The sequence below is a fragment of the Pan troglodytes genome, chromosome 10 (genome assembly GCF_028858775.2).
Source record: "Pan troglodytes isolate AG18354 chromosome 10, NHGRI_mPanTro3-v2.0_pri, whole genome shotgun sequence".
Lineage (NCBI taxonomy): Eukaryota > Metazoa > Chordata > Mammalia > Primates > Hominidae > Pan > Pan troglodytes.
In genome coordinates, this window is record NC_072408.2 from 92,852,514 (window position 1) to 92,865,250 (window position 12,737).

The window sequence follows — 12,737 nt, forward strand, 5'->3', positions numbered from 1 at the left end:
TTTGTAGTTCTCCTTGAAGAGGTCCTTCACGTCCCTTGTAAGTTGGATTCCTAGGTATTTTATTCTCTTTGAAGCAATTGTGAATGGGAGTTCACTCATGATTTGGCTCTCTGTTGGTCTGTTATTGTTGTATAAGAATGCTTGTGATTTTTGCACATTGATTTTGTATCCTGAGACTTCGCTGAAGTTGCCTATCAGCTTAAGGAGATTTTGGGCTGAGACGATGGGGTTTTCTAGATATACAATCATGTCATCTGCAAACAGGGACAATTTGACTTCCTCTTTTCTTCATTGAATACCCTTTATTTCCTTCTCCTGCCTGATTGCCCTGACCAGAACTTCCAACACTATGTTGAATAGGAGTGTTGAGAGAGGGCATCCCTGTCTTGTGCCAGTTTTCAAAGAGAATGCTTCCAGTTTTTGCCCATTCAGTATGATACTGGCTATGGGTTTGTCATAGATAGCTCTTATACAGTAACCAAAACAGCATGGTACTGGTACCAAAACAGAGATATAGACCAATGGAACAGAACAGAGCTCTCAGAAATAATGCTGCATATCTACAACTATCTGATCTTTGACAAACCTGACAAAAACAAGAGATGGGGAAAGGATTCCCTATTTAATAAATGGTGCTGGGAAAACTGGCTAGCCATATGTAGAAAGCTGAAACTGGATCCCTTCCTTACACTTTACACAAACATTAATTCAAGGTGGATTAAAGACTTAAATGTTATACCTAAAACCATAAAAACCCTAGAAGAAAACCTAGGCAATACCATTCAGGACATAGGCATGGGCAAGGACTTCATGTCTAAAACACCAAAGGCAATGGCAACAAAAGCCAACATTGACAAATGGGATCTAATTAAACTAAAGAGCTTCTGCACAGCAAAAGAAACTACCATCAGAGTGAACAGGCAACCTACAGAATGGAAGAAAATTTTTGCAATCTGCTCATCTGACAAAGGGGCTAATATCCAGAATCTACAATGAACTCAAACAAATACACAAGAAAAAAACAAACAACCCCATCAAAAAGTGGGCAGAGGATATGAACAGACACTTCTCAAAAGAAGACATTTATGCAGCCAAAAGACACATGAAAAAAGGCTCATCATCACTGGCCATGAGAGAAATGCAAATCAAAACCACAATGAGATACCATCTCACACCAGTTAGAATGGCACTCATTAAAAAGTCAGGAAACAACAGGTGCTGGAGAGGATGTGGAGAAATAGGAACACTTTTACACTGTTGGTTGGACTGTAAACTAGTTCAACCATTGTGGAAGTCAGTGTGGCGATTCCTCAGGGACCTAGAACTAGAAATACCATTTGACCCAGCTATCTCATTACTGGGTATATACCCAAAGGATTATAAAACATGCTGCTATAAAGACACATGCACACGTATGTTTATTGCGGCACTATTCACAATAGCAAAGACTTGGAACCAACCCAAATGTCGAACAATGATAGACTGGATTAAGAAAATGTGGCACATATACACCATGGAATACTATGCAGCCATAAAAAATGATGAGTTCATGTCCTTTGTAGGGACATGGATGAAGCTGGAAACCATCATTCTCAGCAAACCATCGCAAGGACAAAAAACCAAACACCGCATGTTCTTACTCATAGGTGGGAATTGAACAATGAGAACACATGGACACAGTAAGGGGAACATCACACACCAGGGCCTGCTGTGGGGTCGGGGGAGGGGGGAGGGATAGCATTAGGAGATATACCTAATGTTAAATGAAGAGTTAATGTGTGTAGCACACCAGCATGGCACATGTATACATATGTAACAAACCTGCACGTTGTGCACATGTACCCTAAAACTTAAAGTATAATAATAATAAAAAAGACATAATACATAAGATGATTATTTTTCCTTAAAGGATGGTATAAGCATTTATGTACAACGACTAGTATAGTATAAAAGGCAATAACATATTGTCTCAATAATATTGCCACACATTTTTACTGTACATTTTCATACAGTAATAGATCAGGTAAACTAACGTGAATTCAGTACTACCAAATAACAAATTTGGGTGGATTTAATGCATATATTAATATATTTTTACATTGAAGTAAAATGCTCAGATTACGTATCATTTTCCTGTTTAAGTGTTGTTTTTCTTAAGCTTGTTATTAAATTCTAAAAATAATAAGAATTTTGTTATTGATAAATCATTACCATTCATTTATTATTTCACTCAAACATTTATTGAGTTTATAGTAGGTACCAGATACCTGTGCTATGCACAATGACTGCAATTTAATATGCAGCTTAACTAGAACAGAAAAATACTACAGAGGAAATGCAGTAAAAACACATGTTGTGGTTAGAAATGCTTTTAATACTTTCCTGATAGTTGTTATGAAGAATTTTTAAAAAACATTTTAAATGGTTACTCAGTCTGTATTGCCCAAGACATTAAGTATTGCCTTAGTTCTATCTCCACTTACTGAAGCCCTACTATGCACATGGCATTGTGCTAGACAGAAAAGTAAAGATTAATTTAAAGTCCATGTTCTGTCTGGGCCTGGTGGCTCACCGTCTGTAATTTCAGCGCTTTGGGAGGCTGAGGTGGGAGGATCGCTTGAGGCCAGGAGCTTGACACCAGCCTGGGCAACGTAGTGAGAACTTGTCTCTATGAAAAATGATAAAAAATAATTGCTGGGCATGCTGGTGCACAGCTGTAGTCCCAGATACTTGAGAGGCTAAGACAGAGGATCACTTGAGCCCAAGAGTTTGAGGTTGAGCCATGATTGTGCCATGCACTTCAGCCTGAGTGACAGAGTGAGACCCTGTCTCTAAAATAAAATAAGTCCCTGTTCTTGCACTAATGTCTAGTGCAAGGCAAAAGGAAGGTAAATGTGCCCAAAAGTAGATCCATAAATTGTTAGAGGCATGATGTTACCAAAATGCACAGGTTATAATAGAAACATAAAATAGGGAAATAAGAGACTTTTCTACTTGAGAGTTGGCTGTTTTCAGAGAATATTACATAGAGGAGATGAAGACAGACAGGGAGTAAGATAAGAGTGGGAAAGACCCGAGGGTAAGAGTACAGCAAAAAAACAAAGTGACATACAGAGTGTAACATTTCTATATTATAAAGTTGTTGATTTTTCCTGTTTTCTTAAAATCTCACCAGCATCTGAGCAGAAATAGTATAAGTTAATACATTATAAAGCTCATGATAAACAAAATGAACAGCCTGGTTCCAGACTTCTATTCTGTAATAATTTTATTAAATGAGAAGATAATAAGAAAATACCTTGAAATTTTTGAAGGGAAATGTTATGTTATTGTTCCATAATTGTAGTTCACAAAAGTTCTCTTTATTTTGCAGAGGCTAAGTCAATTTTTTTTTCTGGTATGTAAGGTCTTCAGAAATAAAGTATTGATTTATTTTTCTCTTTAGAAAATAATTAAAATTTCCACCAAGTCGTTTTAGAGATAAATTAAGAACCAAGAATGGAGAGACTATGGTGAAAAGTGACTGCAGTTTTTTTTCTTACTTAATTTTGATTCCAAATTCAAGAAACCAGTAGGATTTAGGTATCCTCATGTTTTTAAAGCCAAGTGGTGAAGCTAGATTTTATATTAAGTACTATTTAAGACTTTATATTAAGCTTGGATCCTGTTTTGTAACTTCAAATTTTGTAGAATCATGAAATATATTATATATATTATATAAATACTTATGTAATTATATGTTTATATTTTACAAATATTTATTATATAAATATAATGAAATTGCATCCAAGCTTCAAATAGAACACATAATACTGTTGTTTGTAGCCACTTGAAGCAGTAACTAGCTTTTTTTCCATTCATGAACTTACTGAAATTGACTATAATATTTGCATAGTTTGGAGTCTACAAGAATAATTACCAAGTGTTTGTTCTTGTTTATCCCATTTAGAAAGTTAGAGCTGAGTTGAGCAATTTAAAGGTCACTTCCATGTAGAGAAACTTGAGAAATGATTTTTTTCTTTATCTTTAAAATTCTTCCTGAACAAGCATAATATGTATCAAAAAACCTCCACATATTATCTTGCATCTAAGACCTCTAAATGTTCTTATATGTTTAATATGTAAAACTTTAACTATGAAAAAATGTATACAGAGAAAGATTAAAGAACTACAATGACATATTAATAGTGATAGTATGCATTTTGTACAATTATGGATGTTACTTTTTTCTTTATACCTTTCTATATTTTGTACTTTTTAAAATATGCATATACCCATTAACCATCCCTTCTTTCCAGCTTCAGGTAATCATCATTCTACTCTGTATATGCATAAATAACGTTAAACTGGAATACAGAATAGAACGATGGTTCTACTTTTGACTCTTCCTTTTGTCTTTTCTCAATTAATACTTTTTTTTCTATTTCAAAAATATGCATATAGCTTATATTTGGAACAAGGCATTTGAAAAACTCCCAAAATTCTGTATATATTATCAAAATTATGCAAAAAATATAGAGCAAAAATTCTAGAAGGGACTAGTTCTAAAGTTAAAAATTGTCTTCTAAGCCTAACAGGGTTTTGCTTCTTTCCCTTTCTATTTTGTAAAATTACTGCTCTTACATTGATTTTATAGAAGATATAATTTTCATTTATATAAAGACTCTTAAAGTTGCACTCTAACATCTGAATTGACAAATCAGGCCACAAAACTGTACATCATAGTGCATGAATGACAAGTAATTTCAGGTTAACTCAAGGTGGTAATTCAAGTTTAAGAAGAAAGATGTCATTGGCGATAATTCAGATAAAAGAAGAAAAATGTCATTAACTATCCTACAGCCTACTCCCAATGAGATTGAAGCAGTCATTTCCATAGTCAAATGGTCAAATGTGAAGAATAAGTATCTGTGTTCTAGGGACATTTATAGTAATGGTATAATTAACATTTTAAAAATGCATTTTAAAGTGTCAATTCCCTTTATTCGAGTTATCACATTTTAAAAATTTCTAATACCCGAACTAGTTTTTTTTTTTTCTATTTTCAGCCTCTTAAGTTTAGGATTAAACCTTGTTATATTAACAACTATATGACAATCTTGATTCATTTGGCTTAACTTCGGATGAAACCAGAATTCAAATGTCTTTTCCTCTTGGTCACAGATTCCTTAAAGTAAATTATCAAGTGATTTTTATAAATAAATAACTGAATTTAAAAATAGAAATAACCTAGATTTATTACCAGGTCCCTAAATATAATTTTTATACCAATCTTTCAGCTTATCTTTTTTTCAATTCCCCCCATGGTATAAATTACTTATTGATTAGGAAAGAAGTTATGGTTTGAGAGCATAATAAAAATCTGCAATGAAAAACTCTTTTTAGAAAGAAATTAATAATTTCAACAGTGAAAATCAGTTTTCCTATGTTCAATCTTGTAATCTATTTTGCATTATTTCCCTTGTGTAATCGAAACATCATTGATTCATGGCATTATGTAGATAATAAACTAAAATGAAAGAATTACATAAAGTATATTTCTCTATGGCTATTCCCTAGCAGTCTCATACTAAAATACTTAAATTTCTATATTCAATAACTAAAGATGTCATGAGAGAATTAAACAGTTTTAAAAATTTATCCATTGTTGAAAAGCTCATAAAACAATATTTTTTATATGTTGTTTCAAATATTTATAACATAAAGATAGGGAAAATAGGCTATTAATAAAAGCCATGAAGAAACACTAAAATTCTAAATTCTAGGGGAACTTATTTTATGAAAGGCTGTGGGACTGTCTACAAGCATTATCTATTTTAATCCTCCTAGGACTCCAATTACTAGATATTATCATATCTATTTATTTATTATGGAAAAAATGAGGCTTTCGGGGATGTTTAATGAACTTTTCCAGGATTTCATAACTATTGGGACGAGGTGTATCTGACTCCCCAGACTGTGGTGTAAGACATTATGCTATGTTGTCTCTCTTCAAACAGTGAAAGTAATTAATCATCAGCTCAATATTAATGCTAGGGTTCCTGATATATACATACATATATGTTTTTAAACTGCTAAATGGTTCAATATTAGTGAATGTACAATGATACATTATGATTAATACTTATACTATAGATACATCCTGCAGTTATGACGGTGTATTCGTGTCACCTGTCCTGAAATTTCATGTTCTTGCTAACACCGAAATTTTTAAAAATACTGTGGTAATAAAGTAAGTGTCCAAGTCCTATTCATAAGGAGTGGGGATATAAAATAAGAATAATTTTACTTTTATTTTTAATTACATAAGCAATGCAAGAATGTAGAAAAAATAGAAGCAGTTGAATGTTCTCCTCTGCTCCCATCACTGTAATTCCTACTACTGATTACCATTGCTGCTATAGTTTGGTTTTTTAGGACCTTTTCTGTGCATGTGCGTGCACATGCACACACACACAGACACACACACAAATACTAAACACACACACACCTATTTAAAAATAACACATACGTTGAACCATATCATGTTTTTTTTCTTTCACTATATCTTGAAAATCTTTCCATATCAGCACAAATAGATTCACTTTATTCTTTCAAATTGCTGAATAGTCTAGTTGAAACATGTTTTTATTCAACCCACTCCCTTAGTTCCAAATACTATCTTACAAAAATGATGCAATTACAATTCATATCAGATATCTTTGTGCCTAATTTTTTGATATAAACATATTAGTAAAATTGATGGGTCAAAAAGTAGTCTCATTTATGAGAGATACTTCCAGCTCCCCTTAGTCTTGTAATATATTCTTGTGTATTGACTGTAACATTACAAGTAGTTCAGTGTTTATTTTCTGCATTTCAAATAGATCTTCCCCCAGTAAATTTAAGCAGATCTGAGATATTGCTGTTGACAGCTTAGTTAAATGAGCTTTCTCAGCTCTTCCAATCTGTGTGTGTATAATTTCTCTAGAGTCCAGAGGATTACTAAAAGGGATCCTTTTCAATTAAAGTAGCAACAGTGAAGCATTTGTGTATCGTACCATTTACTAAGTGGAAGGTAATCCTCATAGAAAATACACATGTTGCAATCTATTTGGATTTCATTTCTAAAGTCATTATTAACTAGTTCTCAGTATACTATAAGTAGGTCCACATTCTAAAAGGAAAAATAGTGACAACACATAACTACGATGAATCATTATTAGGAAATCTTCAAGAAATAACGAATTTTTCACTATCACAGTGTACCTCACTTCATAAGCAAACTGAACATACAGTGTCATAATAGAAGAGGAAAGGGCTACCTGGAGACCTCTGGGAAGCATATTCATGGGTATTTTCCTGGCTGTTGGCTCTTCTGATAACTAAACTTTTGCTGTATTCCATGTTTTCTCAAAGACAATGGCTGTGACTAAGTTAAAATGTCCTAGCATAAAGCATTATTTAAAGATAATTTAAAATTTTTATATTTTAACGTAATTTTGTTACATTTTTATTTTAAAAATTATAATTTTCTGTTTTATTGGCTACTCTAATATTGAATGTTTAATTACTTAGATCAAATATTATAGTATGATGTATTATATTTCTGGCCCAGAGAACAGAATAGAAAAAATTTATTTTAAAATACACATGGTTTTTCATGAAATTCATATGATGAAAAACATTAACATAAAATATAGGTCAATATACACTACACATTATAACTATTTTATCTGATTAAGAATTGTGGTCCAGTTAAAATAGTTTGGTTAATGGGAAATTATCCATTTTAAAGTCACATTTTGGAGTTTATGTGAATACATGTAATGCTGAAATATGTTAAGCATAATTTAATATTTCATGGTTTATCAAATAGTTCAAAAGCTTTCAATGCCCCATGGCCCTCATTATAGCTTTTACTATAATTTTCCAGAGATCTAACTAATTTCTAAAGTTCACTTCACTTTGCTAAATTCATCATTGAAATAACAGTGATGATCCATAATCATTTCATTTTTCCTAAAAAACATATTTTATATATACAGTAATTATTTATCATCAGTATAAAATATTATAGATCATAATAGCTTCTCACCAACATAATATTGTATTTTATACATTTTCCATTGACCTAAGTTGTATACATTCTCCAGGCTTTGAAAATCAAGTGTATCTAGTCAAGAAAGTATCAAACACATGCTGTTAAATCTTCCATCAACTACCTTTTCTAAATAATACCTTGCATCTTCTGGATCCCTTTGCCACACTCCTCTGCACAGTCTTTCTTACAACAAATCTGACCATGTCCTTCCCAAGCATGAGACGTTCCAAGATTCCATCTGCTGATGGAAAAAAGTTCAAAATCTTTTTCATTATTATTAAATGCTCCTATTACCTTCTCTTGCCCTAGTAATTGACAGCATTCCCAACACCATGCCCTTTGTCTGCTGACATACGTTGAGCTCCTCATCGTGGCAGGGCAAGTGATGCTGTCACTATGAAGTATTGCCGATTTCTCTCCTATAGGTAAGAAGTGATCAATACTTTTTTGGGGTCTGGTGTCTAACTTGTAGTTTGTCCATCACATCACCTTTAACATTTTCTTACTCTTATTTCTTTACACAACTTTTTTTTCCCCTGATAAACTCTGGGCTCATTGAAGGCAACAAATTAGGCCCAGGTGTACCTCAGAAATGTTCCCTAACAGTTTTGATTAGAATTTTAATTGATAAATTTACCATTTGAGAACACAGACAAAGCCATCTCTTTAATTAAAATTTGAGAAAGCTTTAGCTTTCTTGATGTTCTCATCAAGAAAATTGTTTCTGGTAATAATACACTATGGTGCTATTCTGTCAGCTATGTTGTGTGGAAAAATCAGGTTAGGTTTTGATCCTGGTTCCTAGAGATTATAAAGATTGGGGGTAGGATTACCTTATTAAAACAAAAGCACTGAGAAAGTAAACAAGTGGGGGAAATCCATATTATGACTAAGAAATGATATAAGATCTCTCATTACATATTCCAATTATCTATATTTTCACTGTACATGTAAGTATTGTGCTTATTATTTTATTGTTTTATCAAACTGGAGTAGTATGCACTGTCTTCTCTATTTTCTAATTATTGTTTGCAGTATTTATTATCGAGATGGTCTTTTGACTGATATTTATAAAAGATTGAAATGATTAAAGACAAAATATAGTAAAATGCCTGATGCTATTTAATGGACAATGTTATAAGCAGTAAAGCCTGATGATCTCCAATATTATATACATAACCATCATACTTAGCTTTTAGTATGTGCCAGGCTCTGTGTAAGAAGTTTACATCTTTCTAATTTTCATAGAAAACTTGTTATATGTCAATATCAGATCAAAAAAGACACAGTCAAAATCTAGAGTGAGTCATGGGAAAGACAGGAATACTAAACATCAGTGTGCAGCCAATTTGAGTGTAGGGCTGGATCTACTCTCACGAGAAAAACTGTAATAGAAAGGTTGCTGATGCTATACTGACCTTACTATGCTTTTTAAATAGTACATTTAAATACATACAAACTTATGTAAACTGGTTGGACAGAGATCTAACATGCTAAAAACCAGCAGAGTAAAATCTTTTTACAGTGTGAGAATGAGAATACAAACTTCTGTTTCAGCTTCTTTCCTTAGTCACAATTTCCTGCCTTAAAGAAAATGTCAGACGGCTGGGTCCCCCCAAAAAAGTAGAGAGGAGAACCTGCTTAAATATTTCTTGACCATTATAAATTAATTTATTATTTTCTCTATTTTCATTTTCTTCAACAAAGAGGGAGCTACTCTTCTAATTTAATACTGTTGCCCATGATATTAGTGATGACACTTTATTTATACCTAATGAGGAATTTTACAGGATAGATGTATTGCAATTAGATCCTGTCTCAGAGTTTTCTCTTTATTCGTTGATGAATGTGTGTAATTCAAGAACATTAAAAACAACTGTGAAAGTATAATTATTACAGAGGAGAAAGTGTCTGGGGATTAATTTTATTACATATAACCATATTTGGAGGGACAGTATAGAAACAGTTATTTAATAATAAACATTAAGTTTCTTAACAACAAGTAGCAATTGACTTAGGCAAATGTTTGTTGTGCCTATTAAAAAGAGCACATTAAAAATCAAGTAAAAATTACATCAAACACCTTTTTTTTCCTGTGTTGGAAATATCGTATTTCATGACAAAGACTTATAAATGAAGGAAGAAAAGAGATGGCAATAGGTGTGAGTCGTGCCATTTTACAAGAGAGACACAGGAGTCTCAGCGATTGAAATAATTTTCCCATGTAGATACAACTGTTAAGTGACAGAATAAAATTTGTACTTAGGTTTGTACATTTGGAATCTCATGCCAACTGGTTAAAAAAATTCATGTGAACAATTTGTATGATGTTTATGTGTATAGAATAACACTGGAGTTGAAATCAGTATGATTGTGGAATTGAAAAGATGACAGTATATGCCAGAAATCTTCACTTTATAGCCTAAATATGAGATGATGCCTGTACTATGGCTTAATGTTAGTGAGTATGACTACATGTACAGAGTTCTACATGAGATAAAACACATTAAATGAAAAGGTTCACTGGTACACTTGTATCAAAGACCAACAATAAAAAATACTGAAAAGGTTTACTAGTATCAAGCACTTGTTGAGAAATCTATTAGGTATAAAACATTGGATTGGGACTTTTTAAAAGGAGGTTAAAGAGGCAAGACTGAAATTTGATTAGTATATATATTTATGCATTGTTCCCAATGGAATATTACTTATATTCTAATCCAGAAGGAAATGTTTATCATTTACGCAGTAGTTCAAAGCACATTTTATTATCAAATTATGCAAAATGGGCTAAAACTGATAATCACAGAATATTCAAGCCAGAAAAAAAGTAAAGATTATTAGTTCAATTACAACTTTATGCAGAAGAAAAATTCAATGCCAAAATAATCCAAGTGACCGATTTAATTTGTTATTGATAGGACAAAGACTAGCTGAAGGTTTCTTGAAGTTTGATGTAGTATATCTGAAAGAATGCAAAATTGTGCTTAGAGTCTGCGGTGATAGTGTTTCATGTAACCATTACATTTAGTCACCAACAAAAGCATAAAACACATATAATCAAATATGGGAGTAGTAGATGTTGGTGCCACACTTAAGATTGACATTCTGTCTCAAATTGAATCTATCATAGTCAGTGGTTCTCTTCACATTACAAATAATTGTTTTTTTCTTTTGAGTACAAAATGTAGTCAACTTGGGTTTCAACATTATGTATGAAATACATGCATCTTAAGCACTAGAATCACAGTGTGGTAAGAGGTTAAGTAGGAACTAATAATAACTGAGTGAATAGTAGATTCACATCCCACATTTAATTTTCAGCGTCACAGTGGGATAAACCAAGTGAAACGATGGCCAAAATGGTCTGCATAGAAATTTATATAAAACATTATTTCCGTCTCTGCTGCATTCTTTTTCTCTGGTTTTGCTGACCTTTTATAGTGGTATTTATTTCAGTTAAATTTGCTTACATTGTTCTTACACTTTAATGCATGAGAGTAAAATATTACATAAATATTTAAAGAGTCAGACTAGATTATGAATATGTATGAATATATTAACATCAATAACAAAGCAATATATCAGTTGGAAAAAGACATGAAAATAGGAATTTTATTACAACACCTGCAATGTTCAAATGATGTAAGGTTCACAAAAATAGCAACCAGAAGGAAAATCAACGTTCTAGCAGCATTGATGTGGTCTACACAGTATGCAAAAATGGAGCAATTTCAGATAAGTTTCTGGATTTCTCTTGAAATCTTTGCTATTGTGTTTTTACTTTATTCAAGTTTATTTATTTATATATTTACTTGTTAACTTTTATCTTAAGTTCAGGGGTACATGTGCAAGTTTGTCTTATAGGTAAATTGTGTGTCTCTGGGGTTTACTGTAGAGATTATTTCATTACCCAGGTAATACGCATAGTACCTGATAGGTAGTTTTTTGATCCTCACCTTTCTCTTACCCTACACCTCAAGTGGGCCCTAGTGTCTGTTGTTCTCTTATCTGTGTCCATATGTGCTAAATACTTAGCTCCCACTTACAAGTGAGAACAGGTAGTATTTGGTTTTCTGCTCTTGTGTTAGTTCACTTAGGATAATGGCCTCCATCTCCATCTGTGTTGCTGCAAAGGACATAAACTCGTTGTTCCTTATGGCTGTGTAAGATCCTGTGGTATATATCTACCACGTTTTCTTTATGTATTCTACCACTGATGGACATTTAGATTTATTCCATGTCTTTCCTTTTGAGAACAGTGCCACAATGAATATATGTGTGTCTTTATGGTAGAATGATTTATTTTCCTTTGAGTATATACCAAATAATAGGATTGCTGGGTTGAACGGTAGAATTACCATTTTGAGATATTTGAGAAATCGCAACACTGCTTTCCACAGTGGCTGAACTAATTTACATTCCTACCAACAGTATACAAGCGTTCCCTTTTCTCTGCAACCTTGCCAGCATCTGTCATTTTTTGACTTTTTAATAATAGCCATTACGACTGGTGTGAGTTGGTATCTCATTGTGAGGTTGATTTGCATTTCTCCAATTATTAGTAATGTTGAGCATTTTTTCATATGTTTGTTGGCCATGTGTATGTCTTCTTTTGAAAAGTATCTGTTTGTGTCCTTTGCCCACTACATAA

At 32.6% G+C, this 12,737-nt stretch overlaps 1 protein-coding gene across 17 annotated transcripts in view; it reads right to left on the reverse strand.

The window, feature by feature from the left end:
- Positions 1-12,737, reverse strand: part of MGAT4C (MGAT4 family member C) — an 889,611-nt gene that overhangs the window by 65,992 nt on the left and 810,882 nt on the right. For 5 of the 17 annotated variants that reach the window (XM_054664567.2, XM_063785942.1, XM_054664569.2 and 2 more), the window contains one exon: positions 8,221-8,324. The exons of 8 other annotated variants lie outside the window; for them this stretch is intronic. In XM_054664567.2, the coding sequence (XP_054520542.1) occupies positions 8,221-8,301 (81 nt within the window). In that variant the 5' untranslated portion in view covers positions 8,302-8,324. The remainder of the gene's footprint in view (positions 1-8,220; positions 8,325-12,737) is intronic. 4 more of the 17 variants (XM_054664568.2, XM_063785943.1, XM_063785946.1 and 1 more) reach the window with 1 other exon arrangement.